Here is a 15202-nt window from a genome sequence, read left to right as displayed (position 1 = left end):
CAAATAATTCCCTTTTAAGGCTGAACTGAAAAGTGGGTTCCCGGCTCTTTCCTCTCATCGCACCCAAAATAAAAGTTTTGATTTACTGCAAGGTAAATGTTATTGCTGCTGCCCCAGCTGCATGCAACTGCTGCTGCTGTTGATGCTGTTGATGCTGTTGCTATGAAGTCAAAGTCGAGTATTGTTGCTGTTGTTATTTAGTAAAAAGTTTTCACAGCAAGTTAAGTTAATTTGTATCCACAACTCAATTGCAAAAGTTTAACCGAGCAAAAGATTTATGAAGTTTATATGCAATAACAAGGCAAAACGTAGCAGCAGCGACAGCAAAAGTGAAAAACAATAAACAAAGATGGCAACAGCCAACAGCATGGAGGCAAGTGCAATAAGTTTACTTTTGCCACAGAATTCTGCAATTGTATTCCAGCCATGTGAATTGTGAGAGATGTCTGTGGGAAAAGTAGACGTCGATGGCAAGGCGGAGCCGGAGACGGAAATGGCAAAACAAAAGTCTGCTTGGGGCATAGCAATCAGCTTTTGATAAGCAGCAAATGGCCAGTCAAATGATAACGATGCCATCGATGGTACAATCATAATAACCGAAGCCTCTCCACCCCGTCCGCCCGCCATTATAGAACTCAACTCCGCCCAGTCACCCGCAACAACAGCCAACTGCAAGTTGGAACCGACATTGCCGATTGACTTTTATGCCAGGAATGAAGGAATGCAAAAAACAAAAAAAAAACCCAAAAGAAAGGAAAGCAAAACGGGCAACAGCAAGACACAAAGACAGAACATCCATACAGAAGGCAGAGAGAAACGAAAAAGATGCGGAGTACAAAATTAGTTTAGCCGTCGGCTAAAAAGTCAATTTTCATAACAAATTTTCTGACTACCATAATGAAGCTTCATTTTTGTTGCTGTCTTTTACTGACTGATGCAGAAATGGGTAGCAAAAGATGGATTCATTTTTTATATACATATGCATTTAATATATTGAACCTGTATATATACGGTTATATTTGTATACAGGATAATGAAGTACCCAAATCATTTGGCATAACTCTTATTAGAGGTGCCAGAGCCAGGACAAATAAATTAGCAGACAACCTTGAGAATCATTTTCAATTATTATTTCCAGCAGACGCCCGAAAGTTTTATTTTTTACATCAATAGACGAAGCAGAATCTGTTTTATATATGAACTCTGTTAATTTTTTATTATCATATTAAGAGAAAATTTAGATTGATATTAAATAATATTTTGGCATTATGAGCCATTTTTCTATTGTTAAAACAAATGTATTTCTTTGTACACTTTTCCAACTTCGATACTTTCAAAACTATCGAATAAATAATTGCCATGTGTATAATATTCGATTGCGTTGTCTTTTATAGAATTTCAATATATGTGAAGTTGGTGAAACCATTGTGAAAGCAAACGGATGACTAAGTATAATGTTTTTCAATTGTTGTGGTAATAAGTTGTCATGGACATTGAAAAGCATTTCAATTTTAGTTTTTGGGGGATAAAAAAGTTTCGTTTATGTTATGAAAATGTTGGTAAAATGTTGATTTACCGTACAGCTGCTGCGATTGGAACAAAAGGGCTTTGGTTTTTGCCATCATAAAATATGAATCTCTAGCATTATTAAAAATGGAGCGCATTGTTAGTGCTATAAATTGAGATAGAGAGAGAGAATGTGGCATTGAATTTTCCGAATGGAGCGGAACATAACTGAGCTGAATAAACGCACATAACACACAGGGCACGAACAAAACCAACACGTACACTCACACACACACATCCACATGCAGGCACAACGCGGCGTATGCGTAATGTCAACTTTGCATATGCATATAAGATTTGTGCTGTTGTTGTTAACTTTGTTGCTGTTGCTACTGCATAATTTCGCATAAATTCCGTTGACATTTTTTAATCTATGTTGAAAGTTTTGTGCGAAAAAGCAAACCGAAAGAGAACTATATACATAGATAGAAGATGACAAGACCAAGAGAGAGAGAGAGAGAGAGAGAGAGAGAGAGAGAGAGAGTGGGTAAATATATATCACCATTTGCATAAATCCCAATTGCGTTGCACTTTTCGCATGGCTCGTGTGTCTCAATGGCCAAATAAAATATCTGAAGAAGCTCAGCTGGATTGCACTTTACTTACGCCGCCCACCGACCAGTTCCCCCCTTCGGTTCATCTGCTTCATCGTTCCAGCGACCTATCCATGACCCGTTTACGTAGCGCCATCTTCAAGATTCATAAAATGTGTATAAGCGTGCAAAAATGTTTTTAAATTTATTACAATAAAACGTAGCTGGGTTACGCAAATGCGACATAAAACGCTAAAAGATAAGGCAAATGCGAGAGAGTGGAGAATTGGGGATTGAGTTCGGGCCAGGGCCATTTTTTATGCGCCTTAAAGTGTGCCACATAAAAGTGAAGGCACATGAAGGAATGCCAACGAAAAATGATGAAACAGGTGAATGCTGATGCTGTTTTGCATTGCATTGAGAAATGACACCGGCCAAAAGCGGTAAGATAAAAGTAGGCATTTAACATACTCTTTTTACTTGTATCACTCAAAGAAGAAAAACAAAAAAACCTTCCTCACCCTCTTTGCCATCTTTATACTTTATACCTCTGTTGACTCCACTCTCATGCTCTTTCAGTGTCTTTTATGGGCCAAAGGCAAAGTTTTGAGTTTCGGTTTCGTTTTCGGAGTTGTGTGTGTTTCCGTGTGTGTGTGTGTATGAATTTCTGTTTCTATCGCTTGTCGTTGTCGTCGGTTTTCATTTGCCAATTTTCTCTGCGGCTGTTCATCAGAGAAAGAAATGGTCCATCCATCCCACACCACAAGCATCGTCGCCGCCCCCTACCATAACAAAAAGCAGACGCATTTATTACATTGCTTTTTTGCGCAATTTTTTTCCGGCCTTTTAACTGAAAAATTGGCACAGCGTTTCGCCTGGCATGCAAAGCAGCCATTTTCAGTTTTCCCTCCTTTTGTTGATGCTTTTCTTTTTTCTTTCTTTTTTCTGTCCCCTCACTTTCTGTCAGACTCTTTTTTCTCTGCTGCCATTGTCAGTTGGCCACGCGCCTGTTATGCTTCACTGGCCTGGGACTCTAACAAGGAGGTGCGGGGCTAGGGAATTTGAGTTCCAATGCGATTTACTTATGAGCCTACCACGTAGGACCGCAAATCAGCTTCATTATTGCAAAATATCCTTTATGAAATGTATGTGTATGTGTGGGCGTATATAAATACTGACTTCATAATCGAGTTTATTATATAAATTTCAATATTCGTGTGCCATTCAACAGGCCACAATTTCTGTTTACCGCATTATGAATTGCTTGAACAAGTTCTTTGGCTTAAGAGTTGCAAACAAACTTAAAAATTTATCGCATCTTTTTTAAAGGGTTAGCTAAGATGTCAAGCTAATTGATTTTAAAATAGATTTCCGGACTATAAGTCTAGGTTACGGAATTGAATGCTCGGTCAAGTGTTTCGTATATCAATTAAGAGGTACACTGAGAATTCCTACCTAGTATAAAACTAGGCCTTTGGGAAGCGAATGACAATAGACTACATTAAAGCAAATTGTTTAATTTCCATTAAATTTCAGATACATGTTATATAAATTGGGTTTAACATAAAAACAAATTGATGAAAAATTGTTAAGTCAATATACAAAATTTATAATTACCATTTCATTTTCAAAGAGCGGTCTGCAGTATTCTTTATCCACAGAAATGACCACTCATTTCATACTCATATCTTTATAATCGATTAAGCACATACGTTTTTAACTAAAAGATAATAGATTCTGTTTAGAAAAGTGTGTCAATTAAAGTAGTTTCTATTCAAAGGATAAAGCATTCCATATCCTTATGGAGTATCTTACTTTGTTCGCATTTTCTTCTCAGTGTATACCGTGCGATGTGGGAGGAAATATATATATTTTTTTTGTATTGTATGTTAAAGTTCTTGTTTGAAAAGATTTCCGCATGACTTCAGCATGTGTCAAGTGCAACTCAAATAATGAAAAAAGGGCAAGTTAAAGGAAAATCAATTTCGAATCTATGTCTTGAAAGGGATACTCACATCCCTTATGCCTTGTTGTGGTAATTTCTTTTCTATTCCTATACATCTTATTTACTTTTTTTTTATACTTTTAATGAGATCAAAAACACAATACGCCCCAGTCAAAATTAGGTTAAGTAAATATTTGGCTCGTTGGGTATTTCGCTTTTATTGCGTTCTCTCTGACCAACTGACCACAAAATTTGTTTAACTTCATCGCAAATTTTCTGCCGCATTGCCTTCTGCCTTATGCGAGGTCTCAACGGGCTGGGTTGACTTTTGAAATGTGGGCAAGTTTCTCTTTCCCCCCATCCCAAGGAGATCTGACCCAACCTACCGCCTTGTCGCCCCCAAAAGGGAGTGTAAGCAAATACAAAAGGCGACGAAATGCATAGCGGCAACCATTGTGCTCTCTTGCCTGGAAACTTAAAAGCCACAGAATTTCATTAAGTCTACTTGCCAAAAATATGACACACAATGCGATTCTTAAGAAGAAAAGATGAGCTAAAACTATTCTATGCAATTTATAGTTATTTCAGTAATTTTTCTAGATAATTTTCACATCTTGTCAGAGTTTTAACTGTGGCTTTTTATTGGTTAATATAAGAGTTTTAATTAATAAAAATTCCTACTTTTTATTCTTTTCGAAACAGCGTTAATACATGAAGGAGTTAATAATAAATATTCTATCTGTACAGAGAGTAATGCGATTCAATTCAATGATTTGCTTTAAGAAATCCCATCTAACATACTGCTTTTTACAAGATTTTCTATTTGCCACCACTTTACTTAAAGGTTTGTTGTCGTAAGACAAGAAAGATAAACTTCTATTAATAAGTAAGGTGAAATAGAAAATTTAAACCGTTTCTTTAGAAAGTTTATGAGAATCCTGACATATTCATTCGATAGCACACACAAACCAAAGGACATACAGACTATAACTAGTTTAACATTATAACAAACAAGTCGGTTAATGAATAGAATATTCCATTAATTAATTAATAAATGATTTTGTGTTGACTTTAAAACGACATTTAAGCTAATGCAATGCAGTGCTTGCATTATTAAGCATTTCATTGGTTGCAATTCATTGCAGCAATGACCTTACCTAACTGTTGCTGCTGTGAGTTATCGAATCTGAATATAAGGATCAAGTCTAACATGGAATGCAAGCGCTTGGTTGTGCGCGACAAAAGCGCCAGGCCAATTATACGGTTTGCTAACACACAAAACAGAAAATGTAATTACATTTTCAGCTGGCAAGGACGACGTCGACTACGACTTTGCCGACAACGACGACGACGCCGACGACGACGGCGACGATGTTGGCGCTTTTCCTTTTGAAATCGGATTTAATATTGTTAACTGTGTGCAAAACTTTGTCATTTAATTTCGCAAATTACACTTGGAATGGTGAGATACCCGAAACAAGATACGAGTATGCAAATTGTAGAAGATGCTGCAAATGCAAATGCGAATGCGAATACTAGCCGAATATGCAGCTTGGCCCCAATGGCAAATTGGGCTCATAATGTTGCTTTAATGCCTCACTCTCTCTCTCTCTCTCTCGCTCTCTGTCTGCCTTCATGCTGTTTCTCTTGAATTCCTTCTGCTGTTCAACTAATGAGCCTACATTAACGGAAATTCGAGGATGGAGCAAATACCAGGGACACCTGCTGCTGCTGTTGCATCTCCACCTTAGATCCTTGCAGTTTGTCACGTAATTTATTAAAATGCTATACACATGAAGGTTACAAATGGGCGTGGTTACTTGCCAGCTTAGGACCAACACAAATTCACACATACACTTGCACAATTGGCGTAATCATCGTTATGCCATCGTCATAATCAGTGGGGCTATTGTATTGCAAGCTCATTGATTTGCAATTATGGCGCGTGCCAGATTTACTATATAGAAGAGAAGACACAATTCGCCATTGGGATAGCAAGCGAAAGGGATATCCATTATATTGATCCGATTTTAAAGTTAGCGCTCATTTAAATTAAATTATTCGGTAACGCTTTTCTAGATAAGTTGGCTTAAGGATTTGAATTTTTTAGCTTAGCCATTGATAACCATTTTTTTTTTTTTCTCACAGTTTGGTTAGAGAAATTTAATGACATTTCTTGGCCATGTTGAAAACGATAACAGGTTGGTCTTCTTAATGTTAAGAATGTTAATCAAGAACTATGATAAGTATTTATTTTTTGTGAATTTATTCTATTAATTAATTATTCAATAACTTTTGAAAGATTCACATTTCTATATTATATTTAAACTCTATTCATTAAACTACACTTCTAAAGTATTAAATTTATGTTTTGTTTTGATTTATTGATTGGTTTATGTTTTTTAATTTGCCAATTAATCTTTTAATTTTATAGAGTGTTGAAAATTCGGATTTTACTTATGTTTTAAATTTTACATTCATTTCTTATTCTTGTTTCGGTGTTTTGTCACCATATTACAATGCTTAATTTTATTTTTGTTTTTATTGTTGTAATTCAGTAAAAAAGTTTTGCAATTGTGTTTCGCTGTTGCTATCTCTTCAGCCACAGTTTTTGTATGTCTATGTGTGTGTGTGTATGCGTTTGTATGTAAAATTTAGCCCCATTTTGTATGTGGCTTTTGTTGTGCTTACTGGCTGACTGCCTTGGGGGGTGGGCACAGGCATTGAAGTTGTCTTGAAACGCACACAAAGACATAATCAAGTGCACACACAGAAGAAGTCAGACAAAGAGGGAGCAACAACGTAGGAAAGAAAGATAGATAGATGGAAAGAGAGCGAGAAAGAGGGCGAGGAGCGGGCGTAGTAAATCAAAAGTTGAAAATTATAATAAAGTCACTTTTGCTGTTGCTATATCATGCCATACCACGCCATGCACTCACCCCACTTCAGTCTGCCACTCCCTCAAACCTCATCCAAACCTCCTCGTTCGTAGAACTTTTATCAAGTTCACTTGCAGTGCCAGCCACAAAAACTTCTTCTAATAAAAACCAACATTTAGATTAACTGTAAATTGTGTTATTTTGTTTTCTTTTTTGCCTCATCCACTGACAGTTCTCTTTCTCGTTGTTGTTCCTGTTGTTGCTCATCTTGTTGCTTTTGCTCTTTTTGGTTGCTAATTTGCCGTGGCGCGTGCTGCTGCTGCTGTTGCTACTGCCCTGTAAAGTAGGCAACACTTTTGTGTGCAAATTAAGTTTAATGTGCCAAGAAAAGGAAGTCAATACAAAAGGCAGCAGATGCCGGTCAAGAAATTACGCTTGAATTATTTCAAAAATAAAAACCCATTCAGAATATTATTTAAATATCCCAAAAAGCGTAAAAGTGGCAAAACCATATGAAAACAAGCTCATAAAAATCGACAAAGAAAAACATTTCATAAAATAAAATCTAGGCAATATTTTACAGCTGAATGATTTAACAGTTATTTAAGTTTATTTAGATGTAGTTTGGTTTGCTTTAATGTTCAGACAGTAGGTCTATATAAGACGTCAAATAAAGGATCATTCATCCAATCTAACATAAGTTTTATTTCAACTTTGATACCTTAAATCTTCCATAGAAAAACTAAAATAAACTTTGATGGTTCTTTGTTTAGGAACACATTTTAAGTTAAGATCTAAAAATGGTGTACATTTAATCTTATATTGTAAAGTAAGTTTGAGGTAAGTAAAGTTAGAAAATAAATATTTACTAGTTGAGAACAAATTTTAAATCTAAAAATGTCTTTAGTTTTATTTTGCTTAACCTATGTATTTAAGTTTTAAGGCTAAACCTTTAAAAAAAGGAGCTAATTATTGCTTTAAACATATATGATATAAAACAAAAACCTTTTTTATTAATAGATATATTACCATTTTATTTCGTTTTTACTTGTTTTTACTAAAGTAAGTTAAATTTTTAAAGTAGTAATTAAAATGCTCTTTAAATGCCTTAAATTATAATTCATTATTTAAAAGTGTATTCAATTCTAAAAATATTTCATTAAATTCAACAATTCAATCTTTGTTAGAAAATTAGTTGTAATTTCTTTGATGTTTTTTTTTTGAATTAAATGAAAGGACGTATTTTTCTCTTTCAGTTTTTACAGTTTTCGATTGGCTTTCGTCCCATTGTGCGTTAAATATGTATTTGCATTTGTAAAAGGGGGCCAACTTCCGTTTATATTGTTGTTGCTGCTGCTGCTTCTTGTTGGTGTAACTGCTGTGACATTTTGGTCCAGTTGTCGTAGTCCTTTTGTATTCGTTCGCTTTCAATGCGCTCTGTTAATTTTTGCTCTAGAAAAGCCCATTCCAGTTTTAGGCAAACTAAAGCAAGGCATGGCAAGGCAAGGCTTAGGCCAAAGCTATCAGCATACTTACAATACACACTAAATGCGCTTGAATTATTTATATTCAAAAGGCATATTCATGAGAATTGGGAGCAGGTAAAGTGAATGGGCGGAAATGTTAACTAGTTTTTGAAGCTCAAGCAGCTTGACAATGGCATTAGAAGAGAAATGCTAAAAAGTTTTAGTCGACCAACGAGAGTGGAGACTGCTTAGTCACTCAATTAGTACGGTCAGTTCGTTTGGTTTTTATGCAAATCTGTAGACAACAAGAACGAAAGCTATGCCATTAGACTGTACATCAACTGTACATTAACTTGTCCTGTTTTTGTTTCATTAGCCAATGACTTGGGAGAAACCAGTGTGGGTTGAAATCATTCATGGCTATGCCACATTGTGTGGCTAGAATGTTTTAAAATGAAAGCGTCGCAGCGACTAAACAATTCTTGACAATTTGACACTGGCTGACAGCGTACTAACAAAACTTATAAAAACTAACAAATTTGCCACAGTTAAGCTGCACCTTGACCTTTTTAAATAACGAGAGAAATTCATTATAGTACTACAATACCTAATGCGGTGAATATTTACAAATACAAAAGTTATTTTGATGATAAAATGAGATACTAAATAAATTAACTTGAAACTGGTTTGTATATATACGGGAAACAATTTACTATTTTAGAAGCCAAAAACAAACAAAAGTCATAAGTATCATAGTCATAGTATCACTTCTTCGGATCATTAGTGGATTGTTTTGGATTGTTGAGGTTTCCCTTTTGGCCAGAGTCTGATGGCTGGATAATAGATGAATGCGGTTCACGTGGATGATTGGCAGAGTCCTCATTCCGAAATGATGGCGTAGTTCTTAGACGGGTTAGGGATGTTATAGCCTGCGTTTCCAAATCAGCCATAATTTTCTGATAACAATGATGTGATGGACTGAAACCAGGTTCTGGTTCACGGGAAACATGACCACCGTCTTCACTGCTATGACTGGCCGATCGCTCTGAGGCCATAGACAACGATGCTATGGCCGATAACTCCTCACAGCTGGGGCATATATCTATTGTGCTGAATTCGGAATCTTTTGTTGTATTGCATTCTGAATCCACATTTGAGCTAGTTGCGAAATGAGAAAACTCTTGCTCTATCAGACGACGAGCCAATGGCACTGATAGAAATTCTTTGTAATGCAATTTGCGACGTCTTTCAAATTCCAAACGACGCACTTTCTCCTCGACAGATTCGGGGAAATCTTCGTCATCGGACGATTCATCGGAATCATTTTCCATACCAAATGATGGTGCCTCTTGATTAGAAGCAAGACGCAATTTCTCTATAAGTGTTGTCGTATCCAAATCTGTTGGTATATCCTCTTCAAATACAAACGGAGTCTTTGGTTCATCAATGATCATATGTCCATAATCCTTATCAGCGGGATGAAATGTCTGCAAAACGTTTAGCTCATCAAATTTGGCAGTTTTCGTTGTTTGTGGGGGATTTTGGCCGTAAGCGCTTCCGGCCTTGAGTATGCCACGAACAGCATCGTCATTTTCCATAGTGGCTTCTTGGAATCTATAAGAAAATATAAATATGCTAATCTATTTAATAAAGTTATTCTTCATATGTTCGGATGTGTACATTTGATTACTGAAAGAATTCTGAACGCCTTAATGCTAAGATGTTTGAAAAATCGAAAGTAACTTGATTACATATTCAACTTCATTAAAATTTCACCATAAAGTAAATGAAAACCATTCAAAAAGAAAAAGTCAGCAGTTCTTTCTGCAATCATCCTCGAGTATAATCCTTGTTGTATAGATGTCAAGCATTCAATTATACTCATACAACAGGAACTAAAAACTGCAACTGAAACAGCGACATCAACTTCAACTTCCTCTCCATAAGCCACAATCGCAATCGTCAGACCACAAAGTAAACTCATTTTGACGTGTTCATCATGGGTATTCGGGATGAGGTAGGAGCAGAAGAGCTTTAGGTATCTCAAATGGATCCAGAGCAGCGCTTCATTATTGACGCTCTGACCCAAGTTTTTGTTATTGATGTAAACATATTCATCACGATGCCGCTGCTACTGTTGATGCTGATGTTGCCGTTGCAGTGCACTACTGGCAGCAGCTGCCACTTCAACTACACTTCACTGCACATGTGGGCATGTGTGTGAGTATTTGTGTGTGTGTCTGTGTCGTCATTTTTTGCCATTTTACTCAAAGCGGAAGCAGAGAGCACAGGATCTCATATTGGTATGGCTGGAGTTAAGGCAAGTGCATGTATTGCGAATTGATTGCAGCACATTATTTCACAATTTTGCCAGAAAGTAAACAAGGCTTGTTGCATTGCCGCATCAAAGTAAACGATACACTGCAACAAAAATATGCAGCTATTAGGAAAATTCTCAAATAGAACCTCTTATTTATCTTCTGGTAATATCCAAGCTAAACTTATACAAACATAAGGTGTACCAATTCCAAATTTTCATATTCATATGATTACCTTATTTAAAACTTCAAAATGGTAACTTAATTTACATTTACATTTTAATATAATATTGCATTTTATTCATTTATATCAGCTTGCTATTTAATTTCTTAAAGACTAATGTAAATAGACAAATAGCTAAAGAAATTATGGAATGAGTTCTACACGTTAAAAATATGAATTAAATATAAAATTATTTTAACCAAACGTACTGCCAATTGTCTCAATTTTAGCTACCAAATAAGGAATTAAGGGATCAGATTTTTAAGAACATTTTTTTAGGTAGAAGAAATGTGTCCCCTAACAAATGTAATTCTGGAATATTTTTAATAATATATTTATATGCTACAAAGTATTCTTGACAATAAATGTGCTAAAGGTTTATAATTTAGAAAACGGTTGCAAATTTTGTTTTATTTAAATGAAGCAAACTAGGTACTTTTGCGTGAAAAACACGTCATAATATTTGCATTGACTAATCATGTATGTAATTAGTCTGTAAGTTTCTACGTTTTTGTACTCATGTTGAACATATTACAACTACATTATTGTTATTTGGCTCAGTGTAAACGAGATTTAGGCCATATTCATAGGGACTGTGAAGGTTTCTGCTTATCAGCTGTGGCAATGCGTCAAACAAGGCGATAAAAGTGACTATGAGGTTGATGATGATGGTTGATGTTTCTAAAACTGCTACTGACGATGGGTCTTGATATTGATGATGGGATGGATGTTAGCCAAAAAGTGCAACTAGTCAATGACAATTTCAATTTCAGTTGCCATATTCCGTTTGCCGTTTTCAATTCGTGTTCTTTGACTGCCTAAGCTAGCCACATGGAAGGGGGAGCTATGCAACAATTTTTCTTGAATGCAACGGAACTGCAGTTTGGTGCGATTGCCTTGCATTTGTATGCATTCGGTTTATGCGCACAGACATGCCCACAAACGCACATGGACACATATACACAACCAAAACAAACATATGCACATACATAAGTAAGGAAGCGAGGTGAAGGAATTGTTAGAGTTAGAGAACAGGAAGCTGCATCATCCTGTTGGTTACATCCCTACTCACATCTCAACGCAATTTTATGGCAATCATAAATTTCACTTGATTTTTTGGCTTTTTTCCCAACTCTTCCTTAAACCCTCACAACTTTTACGTAACATACAATGGCCGGGCATGTGCATCCGGAGCGATGGTTTCGTAAGAACTTATTGGTTCTGTATGCCCACCTTGGATTAGCAGTTGGTCATTTCAATTGGCAATTGGTTGGTCAATGGATTTCAACTGTCCACTGTCCCATTTTCACCCGTTTAATACCACGGTACGGTTATGCATATTTATTAAAAACTGTCTGCTGCGATTAAAAGCCAATCAGACCAATTGCAAATTCCTTTTATTGGCCTCCGAACTTTATAAATATTTAAAATTTAATTTTGCCATTCCACCACACATCCATATAGTAGTGGGTGACTGTGTGTGTGTGTGTGTGTCTGCTGTTGATTTCAGTTGGTTTGGGCTTTTATTTCATAGTATTTTTCTGCAGTAAGATTAAAATGAGTGGTTCTTGCAACTCGCCTCCACTTGGCTTCTCCTGCTGCATTGCCATCGAAGCGTGAAACGTTGCAAAAAGCAACATACACCCAAATACACCCAAATACACACAAACTAACACACATTTATACACACGTGGGGAGAACACGTTGAGCGCAAATGTAGCGTATTTCCTTTTTGGCTTTAGCCATCGACCAACAAAAATACAAGTGCATAGAACACTAGGATCCTACATCACATCCTGTATAGTGAGGCAAGTGAGAGCAAAACTAGCGGAGTGTTTGTGGAGAGCGTGTCGCAGTTAGCTAGCGCTTGACAGCTTGGCAAACAGTTAAATAAAGTTGGCAGTTCGCCTGCTCCCTCCATCCCTCCCAAACCTTCATCGCCGTTGTGTTCTGTGGTTGCTTGTTACTTTATTCCGTTGCCATGCATCCCGATTATTATACTCTACTTAATCAAAGGGTGAACTAGTGAACTCTCTAATAATATGCACTAAAACAGGAAAATGTTTTCTTCTTGCTCAAGGATACAATTTGACTACAATTTGACAAATTAAACCAGAATTATTTAGAAAATGAAAATCTTAGAGAACCAAGAGATTTAGATGTAAAGTGTCTAACGTTAAGGTTTATGTTTAATATATTAAAACTATGTATTATTGATTTTAATACTTGAACTTAGTACAGAATTAGGTAACCTCTTTGCAAGATAATTTTGATTTTTCGTAATTTTTCGACTTACGACTTAATTAAAGAAAGCTTAAAAAAATTGTGTTTACAGAGAGATTTTTATTGTAGTATTTAATAGAATAATATGCAAATATAAGTTCAGACATTTAACACTCAGAAATTATTTGAAATTAGTTGTAAGGACACTAGGATAAACTGAATGATTTCAGTCGTTCTATTTACTCCAAGTTTAACAAATTTCAATTCCAACGTTCATTTCTTGTCCTTGAACTATATCACAGTATTAGTTTCTATACTGTTTTTTAATCTTTTTCTATTTATTTAATTCCCTTCGCTCAGAAAAGAAGTTATCTTAAATTGCATTTACATGACGATAGAGTATATTTGGGAATACTTTTCTGCAACTAATTTTAGCATCATTGCCAGTGCCAGTGCCATTTGCAATTGAGTAAACTTGTGGGATATTTTCTAGTTAATATGCAACTATAATTAAACCAATTTAATTAGATTTTTGCCAATTTGACGAGCGGACGAGTTGCTGGTGCTGCTTGTGCTTTTCCTCCTGTTGCTACTGTTGTTGTTGACATGTTTTGCTGCTTGAAACTAAAAATGAAATTTAATTAAAATTGTGTAAACAACAAACAGCAGCCCTAGAAAAACCTTTAATGTGTTTATGTTTGTGTTAAAAATATTATTCGAAAATATTCTATTCTATTCTTCCAGGTTAAATGCATCAATAACTGCACAGCATTAGTAAATAAAAGGGAAAGGAAATTTACACTTGTTAATGTAATTATTAATATTAATGATACTGATTATATAAAGGATGTTAAAGGACTTTTAGTTTCTTAATCTTTTATTCTTTACATTTAAATGTCCGAACATTTTTTATCCCAAATAGATGTGATTTCTTTTTCTAAGCCAAAGAATTTATAATAAGCATGTATTCTAGTTTAAATAAACCAAGTTTTTTTTGTTGCTCATCATAAATATTTGTATCGTTTTTGTTCAGAAGGAGAAAGTTGCAGTCCTTTTAACAATTTCATGGCACACAATTGTCTGCTAATGAATATGAATTACGAGAGTCACTTCTTATAAAACCAACAGCAGCATTCATATCCATATAGCGCACACGTGTCAGCAGCACTTGACAACAAACAGAGGGACAATGAGACAGTGAGAAAAAACAACAGACAGACAGACCGACAGACAGATAGACAAGACCAGGCCAAGCCAAACAAACAGTGAAACAAACCAAACAAACAACAAACATGCAGACAGACCAACTACTTACTTACTTACTTACCCACTTATGTGAGGCAAAGAAACTTATGCGGCAAGTTGTCTTTTCCCATAAACTTGTTGGTAGTTACAGTAGTTCTTTTCTTTTATACTTATATCGCTGTAGCCGTCGCCGTCGCCGTTGCCGTTCACTGGAAACAAAAACGAAACTTCCACGAGTGCAAAACTCACATAAATTAAGCGCCCAGGCAAAAGTCACAAAATGTCAAATGCAGCAAACACAAAAACTAAAACCCAAATTGCAACGAATGAAGGCTGCAAAAGGAAGCATAGGAGAGTGGGGACAACAAACAGAACAGCAAAAGGAACGGCAATTTTTTGCCCTGCTCCTTTTTTTTTTTTGTTTGTTTCAAGGAAAAATTACGCTCAGCCCTTGGGGGCACTGAGTCATCAGATGTTGGAATGGTTAGGTGGAGTGAAGGAAATGCGGCCAATTTGTAGTCATAGCTGCGAATGAAAGAATGTGTGTCTCCTCCTGCCACTGTTGGTCGTATCCTCTGTGGTCGATATGCGCTTGTTGGCCTTCAAAAACTGACATCCAAACGACAGAGGCCGTGGGCGCAATAAAAGGAACAAAAGGATCTAACGCAAAAACGAACAAAACGAGAAAAAGGTTACAAAAAAAAAATAACCAACGAAAGGGAAACGCGACGCGAAAAAAAAGTTAACTATGATTTATGGCTCTTTGGCCGCACGCAATGGAAACTCGTTTCGAAAGTTTGCATC

At 36.0% G+C, this 15202-nt stretch overlaps 1 protein-coding gene across 2 annotated transcripts; it reads right to left on the bottom strand.

Annotated features, from left to right (window-relative positions):
• Positions 1–9075: 9075 nt before the first annotated feature.
• Positions 9076–10119, bottom strand: LOC6641604 (protein phosphatase inhibitor 2). Of its 2 annotated transcripts, none has more exons than XM_002064445.3 (2): positions 10070–10119; positions 9076–10003 (listed from the first exon to the last, which is right to left on the bottom strand). In XM_002064445.3, the coding sequence occupies exon 2, from the start codon at positions 9985–9987 to the stop codon at positions 9154–9156; it is 834 nt and encodes a 277-aa protein (XP_002064481.1). In that variant the 5' UTR covers positions 9988–10003; positions 10070–10119; the 3' UTR covers positions 9076–9153. The 2 variants fall into 2 exon arrangements, with proteins under 2 accessions (XP_002064481.1, XP_046866915.1); XM_047010959.1 differs by having other exon boundaries at positions 10080–10098.
• Positions 10120–15202: the final 5083 nt, after the last annotated feature.

The sequence above is a fragment of the Drosophila willistoni genome (genome assembly GCF_018902025.1).
Source record: "Drosophila willistoni isolate 14030-0811.24 chromosome 2R unlocalized genomic scaffold, UCI_dwil_1.1 Seg200, whole genome shotgun sequence".
In the NCBI taxonomy this organism is placed as follows: Eukaryota; Metazoa; Arthropoda; class Insecta; order Diptera; family Drosophilidae; genus Drosophila; species Drosophila willistoni.
This window is presented reverse-complemented; position numbering and strand designations above follow the sequence as displayed.